The sequence below is a fragment of the Micropterus dolomieu genome, linkage group LG01 (assembly GCF_021292245.1).
Source record: "Micropterus dolomieu isolate WLL.071019.BEF.003 ecotype Adirondacks linkage group LG01, ASM2129224v1, whole genome shotgun sequence".
NCBI lineage: Eukaryota > Metazoa > Chordata > Actinopteri > Centrarchiformes > Centrarchidae > Micropterus > Micropterus dolomieu.
Window position 1 is genome coordinate 39,443,681 of NC_060150.1, and position 22,257 is coordinate 39,465,937.

Consider the following 22,257-nt stretch of genomic DNA (forward strand, 5'->3'; position numbering starts at 1 on the left):
CTCAGACAGAAGGGAAAATGTGTTTACCTCGGCGGGCAGAGAGGTGCATTGATGCGCAGTGTCCCACATTTAAGTGCTCCACAAATGAAGCCCTGATGACTAGGGACATTGTTACCAGGGATATGAGTATTGACCAGCTGGCTCACGTTCTTAACGACAGCTTAAACTATTTCTATTGATTAACATTTTCATAGATTATCATGTGTCATATCAAAGAAGCCTGATTCCCGTGATGAGCACATTAAAGACCCCTCTGGACAGGAACTCATCGACCACCCTGATAGAAGTGGGTGGGGCAGCGGGGCGGGTGTTGATGGCCGCAGGGGCAACATAAGACTCACCCTCCTTTTTCCTTTCTGTGCCTATATGCGCTGCTCACCTGTCCATTTCTCAGATATATTTAGGTTGGACTTAATTCATAAATAAGGTAGAGGGCCGTAGTCCTGCTGCTCTGTGTCTGTGTCTCAGAGCCTGAGGTGGGTGAACACTGTCTGAGGAGCTCTCCAGTCAGGGGACACAAGGGGGAAGAGACAGAGGGAGTGAAGGTGGGAGGGTGTGTGTGTGTGTGTGTGTGTGTGTGTGTGAGAGAGAGAGAGAGAGGAGGTGACATCTCCAGTGCATGTGTGATGAAGCAACCTCAGGCTTGAACCCTGTGGTGGTCATTCAGATACACGAAGGTTGAGGAGGCTGCTTCTGGTTCAGTAGAAACCATGTACTAGCTGGTCTCTCTGCTGTGGTGGCGTGTTTTAGCTGCTGTTTGACTGACTTCAACATTTGGACTTTCTGAAAACTCTTTATTTTTTTTTAACTCTTTTCTTCTGGAGCTTTATTTAGGTAAGACAAGTTTTTCAAAGGCTTTTAAGAAACTTTCCTTTTAATGTTTGTAAAAGTCAAACAAATATCCGTAGACTGTATTCTATTAATTAATAATAGTAAGTGGAGTTTCCTTTAGATAAGATGTCCTGATGGAAGCAACACCTCTGATGGCATTCATAAAATTCTCTTAAACATGTTTTTTTTTTCTCTAAACTGTGAACTGTTTATTTTAAAGTTTATCATTTTTCACTTTGCTGAATTTATTCTATTCCAAAATGTTCAGACAGATAATACTCTATTCTCTCATCTCTACTCTAATCACGTAGATGCTGTTCATTCTCGTTTCTAAGTGCTGACACAAAAAATGAAAATAATTGGGAGAAAAAATTGGGAACATCATTGACTTCATCTCTTGTTTAAATCAGGCCTTAAGTTCACGTTGCCTGACACTCTGCTGCGAGATGTCACCTTTGATCTCATCTTGTGTCCCCAACTATGTGAAAATTGATATAATCACTGGTGTTTATTTTCCCTCATATCTTTAGATGTAGAATTACATTTCATTTATTTATCAGCGTGCAGCCCATGGACACCTTTGTAGACTGCTGTCAGCTTAGTGTTTGCTGAAGATGAGGCACATGTCAGGTAGTAATGAGCCCGTGGAGATGGATGCATCACCGTTTTAGGGCTGCAGGATATAATGGTAAAGCCACGCGATCCGTAACAGTTCTTCACCAGGCAGCAGCCGGCAGTATCAGCGGGGTAGCACCAGCCTCAGATAAAAGAGAGGAGAGGGAGGGAGCAGGAGAGAGAGGGAGAGTGATGAGTGAGCAGTAGAAAGGAGAAGCTGGGTAGAGAGAGTGAGACACAGAGAAGGAGCCGGTGAGGGTGAGACGCCGAAGCACATCTAACCAGGGGTGTTTTCTCTTTTTTTTCTCCTCCCTGTTTCCCACCTGGGCTCCCACCTCCCTCCAGGATCCGATGATTACTGGGCAGCTGAGCAAGCCGCTGCTCTCCCTGCGCAGCGACATGAGCGCGGCAGAACTCCGGGCGGACGACAAAGCGGCCAGCCCAGACAGCGATCTGAACGACGAGCCCCTGCTCCTGCCCTCCGAGGCCACGGACAGAGAGGGCACTCCCAGCAAGCTGTACGGTAAGTCAGCTCACCTCTCGTTTGTCCCTTCTCCTTCGTAAAGCTGCAGGTTGAGGTCTGTTTTAGGCAGCGGTGGATGTTGAGGTGAAAACAGAAAGCTTCCAGTGCTGGGACAGGTGTCAGCAGTGTCAGGCAGAAAACTAAGTTTAAGTGCAACCAGCAAGTCAGTGTTTGGCTCTTTTAAAGCTTGGATATCTTTATGGATAAATTGTATTTAATGCCATGTTTGTGTGTTAAAGTGTTTCATGCACCTTCAGACTTTCGGGCTTCATTTTTGTAGTCAGGTTAGTTGAAAGTGTATGGTCAAGACTACAGGTTAATAATACTGCTGTTCCTTTTGAAGATGCAGTACATTTATATTGTACTGTCTGTCTTAAATGTTAAAAAAACATTTGTGGATCATTTTGATGCTTTTCTTTTTTTGGTAACATCTTTGCATGAGCTTTTTGAAAAATGTATTAAAAAGTTTGACAGACCCTTAAAAACCTTTTTTACCTGTCAGGGTATTTAGCTTCAACCCCACCTTCACAACTCTGGTGGTGTTTGGTAACATTATGTAGTTTTTCCTTAATTCAAATAGAGAATGTGATATATTTGTAATTTGTACATTGTTAGAATTAAAAGCAAATTGTTCAAATAAATAATAACTTAGTGCTGTTAAATATGGTATTTATCATCAGCACATTATATATAATATTATAGTTTCTAGATTATTGCAGAGGCTTATCTTCTTCCAGTTATTTATTTTTAGTTTTCAGTTTGTTCAGTTATTTACAGTCTTTTGGCATCTTCAGTTGAAAATTAGCCAATTTCTATTTCAGCATGCCTCATTATTTTTGCAGTTATCTCTTTAATTGAGTGTTCACACTCTATTTTAGTATTTTGCCTAAATTGGTGTGTGTGTTTTTTTTTTATTATGAGCTGTTTCAGTCATGTGGACCAATTCAATCACTGGGCCTCGTTACGAATCAGCAAGCATAATCATATAAATTACCATTTTAGCTCTTTTTCTAATTATTTGTTGTAATGAGAAAAGTTGTTTTTTTTTCATGAGATGCTTTCATGAGAGATACTGTATATGTTTATTTCAATAACTACAAACTGAATATTTGTGTTTACATCAAATTACAGTGTTTAGTAACTGAAGATTTTATCAGATTTGTCCTTGTGGAGAGATATGCAGAATTTAAACTTGAATTTATATATTTAATTTCAAGGAAATTATGTGGTCTCATCCTTTATAATTGTGAAATGCATCCATTTCTACTGAATAAATTTTAAAACAAAGACCTCCATTTTATTTGCTTAATTTCAGTATTGACAGCCCATTGTAAATATTGTGCAGGACAAATATGATGGACTTCCTATAAAAAGCTGATTTGCTCAACATAACCTCGTCTAGTTTTAATGTTATTATTATTATTATTATTATTATTATTATAGTATACATTTTTTTGTATGGATGCAAGGTGACAAAATGTGTAGATGTTGGTTTCTGTTTGGAATATTTATACAAACTCTCCTGTCTCCTCTGCTTGTGATGGTCTGTCTGCTTTGGCATGTCATTGTTTTATTGCTGGTTATGAATACTGCAATAAACACTGCATATTTTGTTTTTCAAGATTTTAATGAAAGTTGTTAATGGGATCTGATTATGTCTGGATCTGTGTGTGTGTGTGTGTGTGTGTGTGTGTGTGTTTCCTGGGAAGTGGCAGAGTATAGTGTATAGTGCCTTTATACTGAGCTTGTCAAATGTTTGTGAATGAAATAAAATAAGAGTTTGGAGGTGGGATAGCCAAATATTACTCTCAACCCTCATCAGTGAGAGTTCAGATGTCTTTTAAATCATAGAGTCTTCTAAACAAGGACTGTGTACTGTAGGATTTGTCTCAGAAGTGTTGCAATTGGGTTTAATAAGCATCAAGCCTCTCCCTCTTTCTTCGTTTCTGATCAGTCTCTATCTGACTCCTCTTCTGCTTCTCACTTGCTACTTTTTGCTTCTCTTTTTCCCTCATGCACATACACTTAAATGTTGCTGAATGCTTTACTGCTTATTTATATTTGAAGTTATTTTAGTTTTACATAACGAATGCTCCTTTACTAATGACAAATTACTTAGGAGAAACATGCAAGTAACATATAGGTTCTTAAATATGCTGCTAATATCTGGAACCCTAAGATTTTTTGGGTCTATTTTGGGCTCGGTTTTCCCTGATGGCATGTCTTCATACTGCATGTGGCTGGTCGGAGCCACTCCAGTGTAACTTGTGAATTTTGTGGGGGGATGGTTTCTCTCTGCCCGGTGGCGGAGCCCTAGGCTGTGCCAGCGGCAGGTTTGGTTTGGGAACCGCTGCCCACATGACCTGTCAGAGAGAAAGGCAGGGACTGACGAGGAGATGTGTCACAGTCCAACAATAAGAGAGAGTAGGGGTTTGAAGAAGAGAGGCTCAGCATGTTTTATACATTTCCTTAAATGCTACCAGACAGGAGGGAAAGGTGTGGTGATAGTGGCTGGTCACTGGTCTCCTTGTTGCAAAGAGTCTTTTGTTTGGTATTTAGTTGAAGTTTGAGTGAACATTTTTGGAATCTAACATTTTAGCTGCACATGATTGGATGGTGCTATGAGCTGAACTGTGTCTTTGAAGCCTCTCTAAAACCATCTGAGCGTTAACCAGAAATGCAAAGACTAAAGCTAGTTGATATTTTGAAGATATACAATGTCCACACAAAATGAGAAATAATGCATCTGAAGGTATTTTGACGTTTTGAATAGCCAAACAAACATTTTAGACTGTAGATAGGATCTTTTGGTTTGATACATCAGTTGGATGTTATGTTGTAGTTATTTGAGCCACATTTGCTTGTTTTTGTGTTTGCAATGAAGTCTCATGGTTGCAGGGAGATTGTATTAAGTTTGCAATTCTCACCACTCTATTATCAACGTCAATGCCGCTGATATGAAAACAACCCTGGATAGAGCTTATGAACTAGGCCTTATTTATTCAGTGGTTTTCTTTATGTGGGTCTGAACTGTGCAGAAGCCGCAATATTAAGATTCCTCCCTTTTACTTGCATTGTGGTAAAGAAGCAAGGGGTAAAAGAATACTTTGGATTCCTCAGTTTCCACAGAGTGTAGAAAAATGAAAACTTTGTTCTGTTATTTTGCATAATCTCTCCGATCGAATGCTCCAATTTCATGATTGACAGCTGCACACACACTAATAGATTCTAGGAAATGCAAATCACATAGAGACTTAATTTGCTCCCCTAGAATTCAAATATTACTGTTTCTATTGTCTCGAAAGAACAATAATGACCTTAAACGCAGTGGAACTGAGAACATCTTTAGTTTAGTATAGTTTAATTATGTGCACACGCATGCATATACTGCTAGCTGACAGTGTGCATCTCTTGATTCATGACTGAAACAGTTTTGAGGATAAGTCTTCTGCTGAGAACAACCTGCAGATAATTAGTCATATACTCCCAGAGACAGAGTTGTACAGTATCTCTTGTCGCTTGTGCTTCTTTTGCCCAAAAGGTGTGAGGAATATGCAACCCTGTAGGTTACTGTCTCTTCTGGAAGTGTACATCAATGTCTGTTTTTTAGCATGACAAAATTGAACAGTTTTGAATCATCATTGCTACAAAATCTTCACCCTATGACCTTTAGTATCGCTGCATGTTTACTTTGTGCTGCAATTACGTGTGCCATACATGCGTTTCTATATTTAGAGAGCCTACCACAACTTTTCTTCCCTGCAGAGTCGATGTATGACTTTAGTTTTTGTGCCTTAATACTGTGTATAAGGGTTTGTACCAGTATGAGAAGGAGAAGTCAGTGGGAGACAATGACAGTAGCGGTCATGTTTGTCTACAGTAAATTGTCCACCTTCTACACCCACCACATACTTACTGTGGTGGTGAAAGGGTCGTTCTCCTCCTAAAAGCTTGCCTGTGCAAATAGTCTTCCACTTCAGCTAACAGGGGCTACGAGGCACCACAAACATCCTGCCGCCTTGTATTTATTCCAAGTAGAAGTGGACATTAGGTGGGAAAGCTGTGGTTTGTAGGGCAAGCAATTTTTTTAAAGGACGAGATTGTGTTGGATGCGTACAGTTTCTGTCTTCTCTTCTCAAGCAAATCTCCCCCTTTTAGACATCAACAGACAAGATAATAAGACACTCAGAGCACAATTCCGTATTATATTCAGCAACCAAAGGCTCATCTCTTGTCAGTTTGCATTTACTCTCCCAAGGATGTGACGCTTCTATCATCATGCTGTCAAAGAGAGCCAGGCTGGAACGACAGGAGCACTCATTTCATACACTTACTGTCTACATGAAATGGTCTGCACTTATACGGGTTCTGCCAAAATGGTGGAACATTTTCACAAAGGTCACCTAGAGACCCCCCTCCCCAAAATGAATGTTTCATTGATTCCTAGTATTGGAGGTCATTCAGAACAAAAAGTCCACATCAAATACATCAAATGTGCTGCAATGCTGCACCATGCTTATATGTGTTTCCAGGTTTGTTAGGCTTCACTTACAATCAGATCATAAACTGGATTAGTGAAATTCATTTAATCCGGACTAGTCAGCCACACAGGACCATCTTTATTTTGGAGAGGACTTTGTTTCAATACTTCTCCGGCCTTAAATCTATCTTTATACTGTTGCGGAAGTTTCACCAACCACTAACTTTTTTATATATCCAACTGGGTTTTGTATTTAGTTTTTAACTTATAAATGACCAAATTCAGTTTACTGGAAGTCAAAGATGTCACTTTAAATACTACGTATGTTTGATTTTTGAGTGTGCTGTTGATGGACACTATTGTTTCATAATGCAGAACACAAAGATGGAACTTCTCGCAGCTGGAAAACATTTAAACTAATAGTGGACAGTGGTGAAGCAGCTTCAAGAATGTCTGGAAAGGACAGAAAAACAGTATTAAATCTTTGAATTAACATTAAATCTTTGTTAAGTTCCAAATTAAATATTTAGGATATTGACATACAGTACTTAATGCATACTTCATATTATTACTGGGACAAAACTACTGTCTTTTGTGCAAAATTCTCTTTTGCATTTGCAAATTCATACACGCACACACACACACACACTGCTGGAGGCATGTGTTCTTTATTATTTTTGTGTAATCAGCTTAGTGAGCAGGATGCATGGTGGGAGAGGCTGCTTGCTGATGCAAAGAGCCTCGTAATGTTGTGCGGTGAGGTTAAGTAATAAAGTAGCACGAACCCAGCGCTGAATGGGCCACGCTGAGTAAATAAGAGTGGATAAAGGAGACCGAGGGAGAACAAGTCTCTCCCCAGGAGGTGGATCTCATTATGGGGATTTCAGCTGTCTGCGCAAACTTGAAAACAAGCCTAATGCATGCCTATAAAGCAGGTGTAATACATTTGCTAATGTGCCCGCAGTGCCCATGGCTACAGCTACACAATCACTGCGTGGCATGGAGGACATGGGGGATGAGCAAAAGGCGGACTTGTTGTTTTCGATGCAAACAGCAGCAAAGGTCATCAGGTTTCAAAGATGCTTGGTTATACAGAAATGACTTTGAGCAACATGTAGAACTTCAGAAAAACTGACAGTATAAATCCCCCTGTTGTTTGTATATTTAAAGGTAAGATGATTATTTTTACCTTGACTAGAAAGTATTACAAAGAAAAGCACATTACAAGTTCTGTAGGTGAATAGCCGTGAAGAAAATAAATTGAATTTCAATATGCATTTATTTTAGTTATACACATTCTTTAAGTTTTTTCAAAAAAAAAAACGAGTGGCATGCTCTCCATAACCAATATCAATAAGCCTTTCATGTAGAGCTAACAAAGAGGCATCACATCTCCTGGCACGGACACGGTTGGTGTTGTTGAGATGTAATTGAAGCTGCAAGGGTCACATTTTTGGAATAGAAATTACAGTCTTGTCTTTGACTTGTGTGGCGTGAACCAGAGATGCATCCCACAGCCCTTGTGTCCTTCACAAGCCTTTATTATTTATAACGCTCGCTCTTTGAGCAATGACCAGTACTAATGCATAACCTTCTGTCCTTCTGGCTGATTCGCTTCCTTTGAAACCAAAGATTGAGGCAGGAGAAGTGGGTGTATGGTGGATGAGGCAGGGGTGTGGGCTGGCGGAGGAGGGGGGGAGCTAGTATAGGGCAGTGGAGATCCAGGCTATCGAGAAGTTATTATGTTTTTTCCCTTTATATCTGAGGATGTGGAATAACACTGTGATGATTCTTTTCTCCAGAATAGAGTTATGTACTTCAAAGCAATACTATTTCCTGACGTCCCTCCCTCCACTATTTGTCTGCTCCAAAAGAATAATGTGCTGGGAGGAGTGGGGTTGGGTAGGGTGTCTTTTAGCTACATGATTATTTGCTTGTTTCCACCTTTACCCACTCAGTTCTCTTAATATCACTGCAACAGGGGAATATAGTAACAGCTAATACAGATAAACTCATTTCCAGATAAACTCTGTTTAGCTCAGGTTCAGTGGAGGTAAGATATACTCTTGTGCAGCTTGTATCACCTGATGTTATCCTATAGTGATTGAGCCTGTGCTGCAGCGCTGGTGTGATCTATTGTTATTATGCCTGTATGACAGAAGGAACGGGTGAGGAGGGGGGAGCAGAGGAGGCTTTGAGGAGCAAGGGGTAGAAAGTGGGACATAGGCAGCATTAGTGCCGGATAGCCTGAGGGTGCAGGCTGATGTGTCAGGCATGACATGTGGGTGTCTAGCCCCCCACGCACACACACACATGAACACACACTCTTCAAACTGGACTGCCCTCACACCCCACTGGCTACTTCTGAATGTCCTGCAGTTGACCAGATGCAACGCATGATGGACAAAAATCCAAACAGTTTCGAGATACTAGTTTAAAGGTCAACTGCAACTTATTTTCATTAATGATGAATCTTTCATGAAATTTTCATTCTACTAAAGCCAGTCAAAAATGTTCACCCCAACTTTCCAGAGCCCAAAATGATACTGCTTCATTTCTCCAACAAACAATACAAAATTAATTAGTTTTGCAATGATGTAAAACAAAAATTCCTCATATTTGAGAAGCTGGAACCAGTAAATGTTTGACATTTTGGCTTAATAAATTGTTTTTGATTGTTTTTGATTAATCTACTGTCAATTGACAAATCAATTAATTGACCAAGCGTTTCAGCACCAGTCACAAAAAAATGCCGGGCTAAAACTACAGATTATTTTCTTGATTAATCAATTAAATATTTGGTCAATAAAATCAAGACTATAGAGAACTATGTACATCATTATTTCCAAAACAACATGATGATGTGTTCTGATGTCTGGTTTTGTCTGCATGGTATAAAACATAGAAAAATGCTCATATTACAGAAACTGGGACAAAATGTTTTTGGTATTTTTGCTTGAACGTAATCAGTTATCCAAATCGACACATTTACTGCTGATCAACTCACTGATTGATAATCACTTCAGCTGAAGTCAGAAGAACCTTGGGTTTACACACATTTTAAGTATGTTGAAAGATGTACAACAGAGTGAGAGGAAGGCCTTTATTCAGCACAGTGTTGCTGGCTGCCGGCAGCAGAATCCAATTTACAGCAAATATCATTTAAGTAATTTAGGAGGAGGAGCAATAGTGATGCAGGCATCTCCTAAAAGGCTTACAGCTCTCTAAAGCCGGTCTTCATCTCAGCGTCCCGCCTTCGCTGATGGCCGTAAAAGGATGAAGAATAATTTGGATTGTTATTTGCCTCTTTCAACCCTGAGCTAATCACGTTGACATTGCTTTGGGAATGAGGAGGGCACACCATAACAGATGTGCTCATGTGCAAAGTGTCCCAAGTCCCCGGTGAGGATGCAACACAAAAGCCCTCCGCTCCCCTCCTTCCTGCTCCTCCACTCCTCTTCCCTTTTCCATCCTCCTCTCTCCATCACACCATCTCTCCTTCTTGACCTTTGAAATGGGCATTGCCTCTTCTCACCAATTTGCCTCCCTCTGGTCGCTCTTGTGCTTGTGCCTGCTTCTATCTCCACTCCAGCATCAAGGGAGAGACAGGTAAGAGCTGGAGCGGAGCACTCTCGTGTCAAAGAGCCTTTTGGTGAAGACCTGTGGCCCTGAGTAAGAGCATAAGTGTTGGAGCACCGAGTCCTTACTGCTTTAAGCATTGTTTGCATGCAGATTCTCCACCCATTCGACACAAACTGGGGACTTACTTCTGCAAACTGAAGTGTACTATTCTGTTGTTTACATTTAAAACCTCCAGCCAGTGGAGACATCCATTACACCGCCGCATCCATTTCCTCTCTGCCTGCCCTTCGTCTTCTGTCCTCTGAGTCTTCCCTCCTCTGCTTGTGGTTTTACAGTCACCTCAGAAATAGTCACAGAACTGCTGAGGTGTAAAATCCTTTCTGTTTGGCACACTCCACGGCACCACTTCCTATGTAATTCCTTAACTACATAATTCCACTTTGTGGCAGAATAATGAATGACATAGATTTTTTTTTCGCCCCTGTAAGGTCTACGCCCTTGCGCGATGAGGAATCAGACTTTAATGTTGGGCCCCGGAGAGAGTGCTGTGGCTTCTTCTCCCTCTTTCCCTGCGCTGGGCTCTTAATTAAGGAAATGACAGCTCTCCTAGCAGCAGCAGTAGCCATAATGTAGCTAATAGTGTTACAGGCAGCCACTCAAAAATCAGTCTCTGGTGATTTTCTGTCCCCAGAAACACTATTGAGCTATGCTTAGCAGCTTCTCCACCCTGGCCTCTGAACGGAGTATTACTTTCCTGCCAGCCCAGAGGGAGCCATCTGACTAAGAGCACCTGGAGTTATTGGCAGCAGATTACGCCCTGTGTTATTGTTGAGGGCTTTGGTGGTAGTAATGAAACACAGAGGTAAATCACTGGTGATTTTGGCTCTCTTGCATTCTACAAGGAGTTAAGTAAATAAAGCTGCTCTCATCCATACAGCTATGTAACATTACTTTTGGACTGCATGCAGCTTTAGATAGAGAAATGAAAGTGACATGATCTGTCGCTCTGCATTTCTTTCTCTTTCAGCACTCTCTTTTACATCAACTTTCCAAGTACTAACAAAATCAATGGTCAAACAATCTGGGACAATTGGTTGCGTATTGATGGAATTAAACCTCGTGTATGATGTGGCTTGTTGTTTATCTGGGCCCATCCTTTACGCTTCAGCAGCTCACAGATCACTGTAAATGCTCTCAATCAACAGCCCAACACACGTTTGATGATGAAAATCAGATTACTATGCATGTTCTTGTTCTATAATTACCTCTACTTCAGTAATCGCAATTTATTATAATAATTAAGATTGTAATTACCTTATAATCTTCAGTCTTTTTAAATGTGTTCACATGTGAAATTATTTTCAACGGATTAGATTTCAGCAGCAAAATGATTGACACCATCTTAATAGCAAACACATGCACTCAGCCAGACATTTTCTAAAGGACCATTATAAAAATGGGGGTTGGCTGTTCATTCTGAATAGCCTGAATCGTTACCAGGCCTCTCTCGTACGTTTGACAACTTACATAATGCATTTCCACTAAAATAGCTTAAGTGTTAAAGCTTCTTTTATGGGCAAAAATTGATTCATGAATGCACCGAGGCGAAAGCTAACATGAACACAAAGCTTTCAATAACACCCATTTTATTCAGACTGTCAATGTATGAAGCGGTTGCATTAGACAAGGTGGCATGCTGATTGCTTTATGAAATCCAGGCTAATTGTTTTGTGGTGTAGTCCTTGGGGCACCCTGCATTAAGACAGGCCGAATGAAGTCAAATAACTATAGCTCTTTGCCCACCACCACCCCACCTCCAACCACCCAACACACACACAGCACAGAGAGACCTTCTGCCTTGTGTGGCATTGAAAGTCGCTCTCCAGTGGCCACTTTGGTGATCAATGAAAGAGAATTTATAGTGGTGGATATTGGCAATATTTCCGTGACATAAGTCACATCAAATTGCACTCTGTGCCCTACAATAAATATAATTATTTCACTTACATAAAAAAAAGTATTTTCACTGAGAATATCCATCCATCAATGTCAGCATGAGTGTTAAATTAATATGCCTTCTTTCATGTAATTAAATTCATCCTCTTAACGTCAAGGGCATGAAAAACATAGATACTGTAGGGCTGTAGAGTGTTTTTGTTATTTGTAATGAAGATGTGATTTGAGGTTACACCAACAATTGAACTGCTCAGGAATTTTAAAAAAGAGATATGAAGACTGAATGTCCAAGATAAATGTAAAGCTGCGTTGAATGTTGAATCGCCTGTTCTTTCATCCGTTTGGCCTCTTCTTTCATCTCTCCTCCTTACATCAATACATCTATTCATTCATTTTTTTTCGACTGTGTAATCTCTGTATAATCACTGCATCAAAGGACTTTCTTTTTAGTAAAGTGTTTCTTTTTCCTCCTGTATATAGTATTAAACGCCACCTGGAAATCCATTTAAGAATCATTCATGTTGGATAAGGATGGATTTTTTTTTTTAAGAAAAGCAAAACATGTACAAAGATTCTAGTAATAAAAAAAGAATTGAAGATTGACTCCCTGGATATTTCTGCTGTCAGCTATTTAATTTAGTTAAAGAAATTACACAAATCCTTTGGGGGCAGATGTGCATGTGTATTTATTTATTATTGATTTATTCCGCCTGTGATAAACGTGTTAACGCTACAGATATTTGCAAGGGGATGAAGCTTTCTAAGTTATTGTGATGTGATGCAATGAAAGGAATCAAGGAATCGTTATTCAGAAAGTCTCCCACGCTGTTTATCAGATAGAATACATTATTCACAACAAATATCTTAACTACAGTCATGAACCAGACTGTTTGGAGCCTATTGATAGGATGTTAAAAACTTTCATTCTGAATATCTTCATTTAGCTAATTGGCTTTGTTATGATAACAACTACATAATTCACTGGTGTATAAAGGCCTTTAGAGAAGTGCCTTTAAGATGGTTGGAAAGTTTGAGTTGCTGTAAATGAAAATCAGACAGTTTAAAGACTGCAGAAAAGAAATTACTTTAATTCGATAACATCCAAAGTGAGAATTAACTGCCCTGAGACCTACCTATGAAATCCAGTAGAAAATGTATGGACTCACAATATCCACTCTCTAAAATAAATGTGAAATTATAAAGTAAATTATGATGATGTTGTACTTTATATACTTTATATTGACTCTAATACAGCCAAGAAGTCTGTCCTGCATGTTCACATTTAATCTCAATTCCAGATACTGACTGCACAGGGTGGGGCTGTGCACAACATGATCCATAATGGGTGAAATAATTGGTGAAAAGAGACTGGCTTGTCAAAATATCCACTGCGTTGTGAGGTTGATAAGCGAGAGGATGTGGACCTTCATCAAGAAGCAGGGCCAGCCAGCCAGTCAGAGGTAGAAACCAGCTAGAAAAGCAGGCTTCCCCTTGGGCTTTCACATCAACCATCAAATGCCTGAGGTTTGTTAGGTCATGCCATTCACCAATTATTTGGATTTTATGTAAAAATGAAATGATTTTAGTTGGCGGAGGGGATTTTAAAATGTAAAGCATAAATATTCTTGACAGGCAATGAGATCTTGCTGGCAAGACTATTCAGTAGTACGTTTTGTATGAAGTCCTATAAAGGAAACTACTGCATGCCCTGTACGTTTTACAAGAAATTCATTCATTCACCAGTGAATAAAAAGACACAATACATCAGGGCTTTATTCTTTATTTAAAAAGCTGCGATATTCCATTTAAGAAAATTGATCTTACAGTGGAAATGGGATTACATTTTTTTAATTCATTGTGCAGTTTAACGCATTTGTGTGGCCTTCAAACGCGTTTCCACATGGTTGGTTTAACTTCATCTACAAAATCGACTTTATTCAGGGGAAGAGCTGTTCTATGAAGGAGACAGTACATTTTTAAAAAGTGTTTTATTCACTCTTGGTGTGGATTTTTGTTTCATACATTCAAAACAGAGTTATGCTTATTAAATTACAGATGGCACATACACTTTTTGTGAATTCATGTCATTGGTATTTTTAAAATAAATACGTCAATGTTTTGTGCAACTGTGCATAATAGGAGTTCCTGGGACTCATCTGTACTTTCTTAAAGCCTTTAATTTTCAAAACTCAATCAAATAGTAGAAGTTTACTCATGCTTTGTTGAGAGAATAGAACAAAATAGCTTTATTCACCACATGTTGTGTAGTCTCTTGATAACTCTACAGCACATTTAATACCTATGTCTCCTACATATTTCTTTGTAACATGAAATATTTGTGGTTAAAGAATTAACAATCAGAGTTTAAGTTGAAAAAACATTCTTACAAAGTATTTATTGGAAGAATCCCACTCAAAAACTTAGCTAACCACCTTCATCAGGACTGTGTGGGTGTGGTTGGTTCAGATTAAACTGACAGCAGCCTTGCAACAGAAACAACACTATCACCGGATTTGGATTCAAATGTAGTACATGACAATGAGCCCCGCCCACTACAAACTAATAAGAAGTGCACAGAGAAAAGCAAAAAATACAAAAGTCTCTCCAATAAAATACCCAAAGTGTTTTAACTTTGGCAGAAAATGTTCATTTGTTCATGTAAGACCCCTGGAGGATCACTTGTAGCAAGAGGCCATGTGAGAAAATTGGTTTTCAGGGCTTAAACTTATGTGAGGCATTTAAAACGCATAATTTGTGTTCAGAAATGACAAAATCGCAGTGACTTGTTATGTTATGAACGGACAAAGAAAGTGTGCTTTCTACAAAACTTGAAAATCCAACGAATAAGATGTTGCAGTGTTGATGACACTTGCTCTCCAAAATGTAGTATAATGTAAAAACAGACAAAAAAGACAGATCTCATCCAAGAAAATGCTTAAATACCTTGGATAACTGCTCGAAGGTTGCTCAGAGACAGCTATGTTCACTGAGGTTAAAGCTAAAACGTGGTAAAACATGGCCGTTGGCGTCAATAATGGGCCTGAAATTGTCATTAGCACAGAGATGAATGAGCGAGATGAATCAGTGAGTAGATGTTATCTACTGTATTGACAGCCTGTCAGGGACCCTTGTAAGGGAACAAGGGTCCTTGTTTATAGTAGCACATAGTTTTATCACATTTGGTTTCTAAAGCTCCACACCCTCACCTTCAACAACTTATTCAAAAGACATTCATCCTCTGAACCATCAAACAACATCTTTTCAGCTCTCTTTTACAAAGTCCTCTCATGAAAATCAATGTGTTTGCTTTGTGCATTTTAGCTTGTTTATAGGCTGTTTGCATGGGTGTTTGCCAATTTCTTTTATATTGTTTTTAAAGTTTGAGCAAATATGAAATCACAAAAATCAATGTGAACGTTACTGTATTTTTTTATTATTTTATTTTTATTACCATTATCAGATATTTGTCCATGTTGACAAGACTATTGTTTTGGTTCATGTTGTCGCACATTCTTGCTTTAGTAAGATCTAAGTGCCCTTCACATTAAATTCTTCCAGCTCTTAGTTTTCTGTTTTTTTAAGTGGATGCTCCCAGAAAATAAAACGAAGTCATTGTTAGTCAGGTGCAGATACACAGACAGATACAGACAGATACACTTCATTCTTCTGACAGCTCTTTCTGCAATATTTACTCGTATTTGCGCTCCACAAGCCTTTGTGTCAACCGTGAGGCATCATGTGATCTAGTCGAAGTCAATGGGTGAGGGTCAAAGTAGTCTTTCAGACCTTTTACACACAGGCGCTGCTGAGAGATTCTGTGAGATAGGAATTGCTGTGATATCCAATCGTACTTGTCCTTTATTTTCCCTGCAGCCATCAGCAAGCCTTATTATCATGTCCCCGTCTGCTCCCTCCACTCTGCCCTCATAGCAAACAGGTCTAATTGTGTCTCGTGGCTGCAGGCTCAGAGCAGAGGGGGGGAGTGGGTTTAGATGAGTGATACTCAGTGATGTAAATGGCTGAATAATATGGCTCCAGCGTTTGCGGTGGAGCTCTATCTCTCAGCGGTAATCTGGGCCATCGGGGACCCGCCAGTATGCATCATCCCCCATCAATGAGCCTCTCTGCTGGTTGGTAATTTATTCAGTGCTACAGCGGTTATTGATAAAGCACTTAAATACAAATTCCCCTTCTTTCCCAACTGCCCTCCTCTGCGCCGCGCGATACTCTGTGTTGTAACATCACCGCGTCTGTGTTGCGTATTTATCTACTTATGTTGTCTGTGTTGATCTAAGGTGGGTTTGTTTGTTGTCTCCCAGGAGTTCGTGATGGTTCGGTCCAGTCTGACGCCAGCAGCAGTCCTTCTGAGCAGAGCCAACTGGGCCAGTCCCACCCAGGTTTCCCAATGGGTCCACAGGTGAGTGAGGGGTTCTGCAACAAACTGAACCCAAACTTAAAACACTCTCCGGTTTATCAGTTATAATATGGACACTTTGAGTAAGCTAATAATTTGAATGAGGCATTTAGTAATTTGGAAGTTTAGGAAGTTTTTGCAAAAGCCCAACTCCCTCCTATAATTGAAATGTATATGAGTTATGATGCTTGTAATCAGCTTTAAAGAGTAAGCTTCCTCTTCATCAGGCTTTTACTGGAACCTCATTAAAAGAAAACTGGCTTAATAAGATGTTAGTCAGACAAATGTGAAAGGGTTTGCGCTCTTGAATCCAGTCTTTTAAAGCAGCTGTGTCAGGACTGTGTAGCCAAGATAAACTGTGCCATATTAGAGGTAAAAAGTGCCAACTGACCAGCTTATTCCAAATGAACCCCACCCACTTTTAACCAGAGGAAAAAAGGAAAAGTGAAGTCTCACATGTGAAACAACTAAAACTGTTCTAACTTTGGCAGAACATATTGTGTTTGTGGAGAAACCCATTAGCTATAGTAGGAAGCTGATTGAGAACATTTGTTTTCGGGCCCTTTAAGTCTCTAGCATTACAGGGTTTGTTAGTTGCTATCAATGACTGAAATATTGACTTTTTTGTCACATGTAATAAATAGTCATTTTTTTATCTGAAAGTCCTCTTTTTTCCAATATTTATACTGTATTTTACTGTAAACCCTGAGCCTCATTTGATTGGCTGTATGCTTTTTATTGGTTTTAACTATTTCATTAATCCACTGTGTATTTGCCCTCTTCTCACTGACTTCAGTGAGAAGTTATTGAAGTGACTAAGGCAAATGTTACAACCACCTGCTCCACTCCTAGAGAAGTCCAGAAGGAAGGTGACACCAAACATGAAGGCACAATACTTACGTCAGGTCCAGTGAGAATTTTGACGAAACATTTTATGCTGCATAGGTCCATATATGAATGCAAAGTCATAAACCCTCTAAGTCTGACTGTGTTGATTGTCACAGTCCCTTCCTTGTCTCTCCTCAAATGACCTTTGATTTACAAGTCAAGTAATGTAGGTGTGAAATGTACATTACCAGCACTTTCTGATTTCCAATTCTGGGCTATGAATTATATCCACTGTTTGACTAGCAGTGTCGTACCGTAACCATCACTGTGACTCTGTAATGATGATAAACGATTGGACAAACTGGGGAGCCTGAGAAGTCAAGGGAGGACTGAATTCCTGGATTGGATAGCTTGGGCATCCTTCTTTTCAATGACGAGCAGTCTCCTCACTGTTTGGCGTGGGCTCAAAAAACACCCTCGCCGAAATCTACACCGTGAATAATTTCCTCTAAAATGTGAAATCGTAAAGTATTTTGTCATCATACATCATCTTCAGATGTAATTGAGTTTTGGCACTAATGAGCTGACAATACAGGCCTTGTCAAAACAAGAAGGGGAGCAAAGAGCCTGAGCCTGCAGCCCTGTTAATGGCTTAATCAGGCATTGTCCTATCTGATTGGATTTATTGGCCTGGTGGCTCGGCAGTGTTTAATGAACATCTATCTCATTAGTGTTGCTCAATGTCACCGCTCAACACACACACACACACACACACACACAGCGTCAGGTTTCCTTCACCAGTCTTTAATAAGGCCCTTCTCCCTGCACTCAGTGTTACTCAGTGACAGTCAATCCTCATCAGGATAAACAAAAGAGGAAATATGAGAGAAGGAGAGCCATTCAGTTTTTTCAGGTTTGTAGGGTGAGAAATCCCCAGTGAAGGAGTCAATCTGCTGCAAGTGGAGATAAAGAATGATCTTAATTAAAACCACTTTTCTGATTATAGATACCCCGCGATGGCCGAAGCCACTGTTTTCGTAATAGATAAGAAATAAACACAAAAGTGGAAAGCATCTTGAGCAGGCAGCAGTTAGAGTCTGAGCCTCAGCAGGCGGCTCTGAACAGTCACCATCTAATATATTAATGCTGTCAGTACAGTCTCTGTGAAGCTAACACTTTTCCGAAACAAAGGCGCTCCGCATGCCATACCCAATTCTCTTGTTCGAGGATCAATATGTTTTGATAGATTCTCGCTCCAGAGCCGGATATTGTTCGAACAACCATTATCCAATGGTAGTTTACCCAACATGAATCCACCTTCCTTCTGTTTCCCACTCGCAGTTAGGATGACAAAAGTCTGCTATCTGGGTGATTATGGGCAATTTCTCAGTGCCAGAGCTGCCAAGCAGATAGAAGGGCCTATTCTCCCCTGATGGGCAGAGAGGCTGGGTACCACATCCAATCCTGAGTGGGGCTGCTTCCCCATCCATAGTCCAACACACACCCACTCTGCGCATCTGTGTGGCCCCTAGGAGATCGCTTCTCAACATGCAGCTGTCAGGACTGCCAAGCACTGTATAGCAGCTTTCCAACAGCACCTATGGAGAGGAGGAGTGCGATTATCAGGCAGAAGGTGAACTGCTTGTACATCTAGATGAGTGATTTTCGTAGTAAAAGCTTGCTGTGTGGCTGCACAGTTGAGCTAATTATGTTCAAGTTTATTCATATCTCTGATTTTGATATGTGCATATACGGCATTCTCAGATCGAGATCATAATCAGTCTTAAACTGGCACAACAAACAGCCTAAAGACAAAGAGCTCTTGCATGTTCAGAAGAAAAAGCTTTCTCTCAGCTGCTGCCTGCGTGTCTCAACAGCTGCCTGATTCTCCAAAGCTGCCTGTAATGTTAAATAAATCAGGGCTACATCTGATAATTGCAGTATTGTCTTTTAATGTTATTCCCTTCTATGTGAGGCTGTCTTTGCTGTCAAGCCTGGCAATCTCATTTTGTTTGACTCTGAGATGAAATGTTCAAAGGGTGTCTTTGATTATATGCTGCTTCAATTCAAGATTACATTTAGTTTAAAATTCGAGATTAAACATATGTCACTTGCAGCTAACAAACGGGATGCCTTTGTTATTGTCCTTTGAGGATTCTTTGAGCTCCCGAATTATTAATTCATTTTTTAAATTTAATGGCAAATGTCATTTTGAATGCTCTCAGATGCGTCAGACATTGTCATTTGTTATGCACTGTTGTTGTGTATCAAAGCAAATGTTGAGAAAGAGGATTCCTATGCCATGTGTGTTATTACTCCTGCCAGCAACAATCACCCCTCTGTGCTTTTTTATTCTTTTAACAGCTTAGAAACACAAACAGGTACTCATTTGTCTCTCAGTGCAGCTATTTCGCCCTGAGATCTCTCTGTGCTTTGTGGCTTTAAACCCACATGACCTCGTACCTCTTAAAATGTGATCGCATGTATGTCGGAGTGGGTGCAGGCGTTCTGCACCATGCAGGGTTATCACAGTGACACGCCTGTCACCCAGGAGCACCAGGCTTGGGAGTATGGTGGGGTCTTCGCACCAGTCAGCCCGCTCTGCATCCTGTGCAAGCTGCAGACACACCATGCAAAACAGAAGCAGATAGCTGACAATTGGAGTTAAAGCCTTGTGAACATAAGTCACAGTGGAGGAGTCAACACAGCGCAGCCAGGCTTACCTAGCAACGTCTAAAGGCTGCTTTACTATGGACACAACACAAGCTGACAATGTGCTTGTATTATTTTATTCCAAACAATTCAATTCAATGTTTAAACAGTAATTTTATTGGATTTTGCTGCATCTTCAGTATCTCCTGTCTCGTGCCTCCTGTGCAAATTCCATTTGACATACTCAAACGCTGACATAATTTGAAAACGGTTTTATCAGAATGAATGAAATGTCATTCCCTGTGTATTCATGGAGATTTCAGCCATGATACAAACCTTCCCACTTGTGGCTCAAAGCGCTCAATGAAAAATGTGTTGGTGTATTTCCAAACCCACTTCCTTGGAAAATACATTTGAAGAGATCTACTGTGGAAAATATCTCAGAGCGATACTGCTGATAACATATCTTTTCCTCTATGGGTATGACTGCACAGATTCCACTTTAACTAATATGACTGAATGGATACATGAAGAGACGAAAGTGATGTGTTATATCCCTCATCAAAAGAGTGAAGTACTGCTACTCTTTCGAAAAGCCCTGTGTATTTCAGGCACATTCCTTTGGTACCAGGGGTTGGTTCAACGGGATGAAACAGAAATCACTCTGCATCTCTGGGAAAGAAAAATTCTCAGTTCTTTCACAAAGATTGGATTTGATCTTTGTCAGTACCAACGGCAGTGTTTTTTGACTGTCTGTCTGTCTGTCACACAGCAAAGCACAGAATTCATCTGCAGAACACCTGTATTCATCAAAACACATTCATTAGTGATACAGTCACTTTAGTGACATCTGCATTACTGTTTTACATGTCTTAATTAAGCATCCCAGGATGTAAAATGGTTTTTATATTCATCAACTAAACTCCACTCACATTAGAGCTCAACCACAGTCTTTGTTTTCATAGCTTACATGATTAAAAGAACATTATATTACACACAACTACAAAAATGGCCATGATGACACAATAATGATTTTTCTGGTGATATGAAACACATTTAAAAAGAAAAAACACCCATCTGAGATTATATAACCAATGATGCTATGCATGCGTGTTTTTGTGTGTGTCTATTGCAGTCTCTCCTTGTGGCCCAGCAGCTGGCCAACGCAGTAGGTGGCGTGATGTCCGGTGCGGCACCAGGCATGAACCAGCCCATCCTCATCCCCTTCAACGCAGGCGGACACCTGGGCGGGCAGCAGGGCCTCGTTCTCTCTCTGCCCACAGCCAACATCCAGAGCCTGGTGGCTGCTGCTGCTGCAGGGGGCATCATGACGCTCCCCCTCCAGAACCTGCAAGGTAAGAAAGAGGGCCAAGTTTGAAATGCAGCTATAGAAAAACTCATTCCTGACAAAACAGGATCAGCATGATATGCCAGGAAGAAAGCAGAAGGTACTCTAGGAAGCTGAAATTTAAAAAGTCATGTGGCTAATGAAGGTTTTTTTTATATTATACACGATGAGTCATAGAACATGAATTATCAGGAACTATTAGAAATAAATACAACAGATATTGATCCCAATAAGAGTTTGTTATACTTCTATTGTATACATGGAACAGTTTTTGTTTTTTCTTTAATAATACTTTACAAAGCTTCTGACCAGGTAAGACTCCTTCAGTGGTTTGTATCCCAAAAAGCTGCTATCATCAACTTGCCCAGAGGAACAACCATATTAATTACAGGTCAACGTTTTGCAGTGCAGCGCAAAAGCACTTTATGCCTCTTTCCTGTGCATAAGAGTGCACTGTACTTCACTTTTTTATCTCTTTCCACCTCATCTGTCCATCCACATGGCTGTACTTATCCTTGCCTTTTAAACTTTAATGCCCAAGTGTTCTCTTTTGATCATAGTTGTAAATGGTTTTCATTTTAATGTTTAAAACATTGTCTCTTTTATACCATTAGATTGAGGGATGGATGGGAAAACCATCAGTCATAAATCTTGGATGAGAGAGCCGCACTAATGTGAAAAGATGCCAGGCTACATGTAAAGCAGTGTGTTTTTAGGATGGAGATTACAATAATGCTAGTGCAGCACAAAGTGCAGGGAAGGCTCCCTTCATGTGGGGAAATGGATGGACAGATGCCCTGAGTGAGGAAATGTGAAGGTAGAAGCCTAATGGACACAAACATGCATAAATAACAGCAGCCATCGCTGTGGGCAGAGCTTTTAATAAACCTGCATCTATCCAGCGAGCCCTTCAATGTATCCATCAGTAGTGGACGATAATGGGCCCAGCAGGCCCGTCTGACTCACACTTCAACAGATCTTCCTTCTGGTGTGTGAGGGACAACCCACAGGCTTCAGTGATCTGATGA

The 22,257-nt window shown here is 40.2% G+C and overlaps 1 protein-coding gene across 7 annotated transcripts in view; it reads left to right on the forward strand.

The window, feature by feature from the left end:
• pou6f2 (POU class 6 homeobox 2) overlaps positions 1 to 22,257 on the forward strand; it is an 80,078-nt gene that overhangs the window by 10,191 nt on the left and 47,630 nt on the right. For 5 of the 7 annotated variants that reach the window (XM_046051364.1, XM_046051040.1, XM_046051292.1 and 2 more), the window contains 2 exons: positions 16,307 to 16,404; positions 21,017 to 21,236. In XM_046051364.1, coding sequence (XP_045907320.1) covers positions 16,307 to 16,404; positions 21,017 to 21,236 — 318 coding nt within the window. Of the gene's footprint in view, positions 1 to 1,785; positions 1,970 to 16,306; positions 16,405 to 21,016; positions 21,237 to 22,257 lie in introns of those variants that run through there. The other 2 variants (XM_046051445.1, XM_046051527.1) reach the window with 2 other exon arrangements.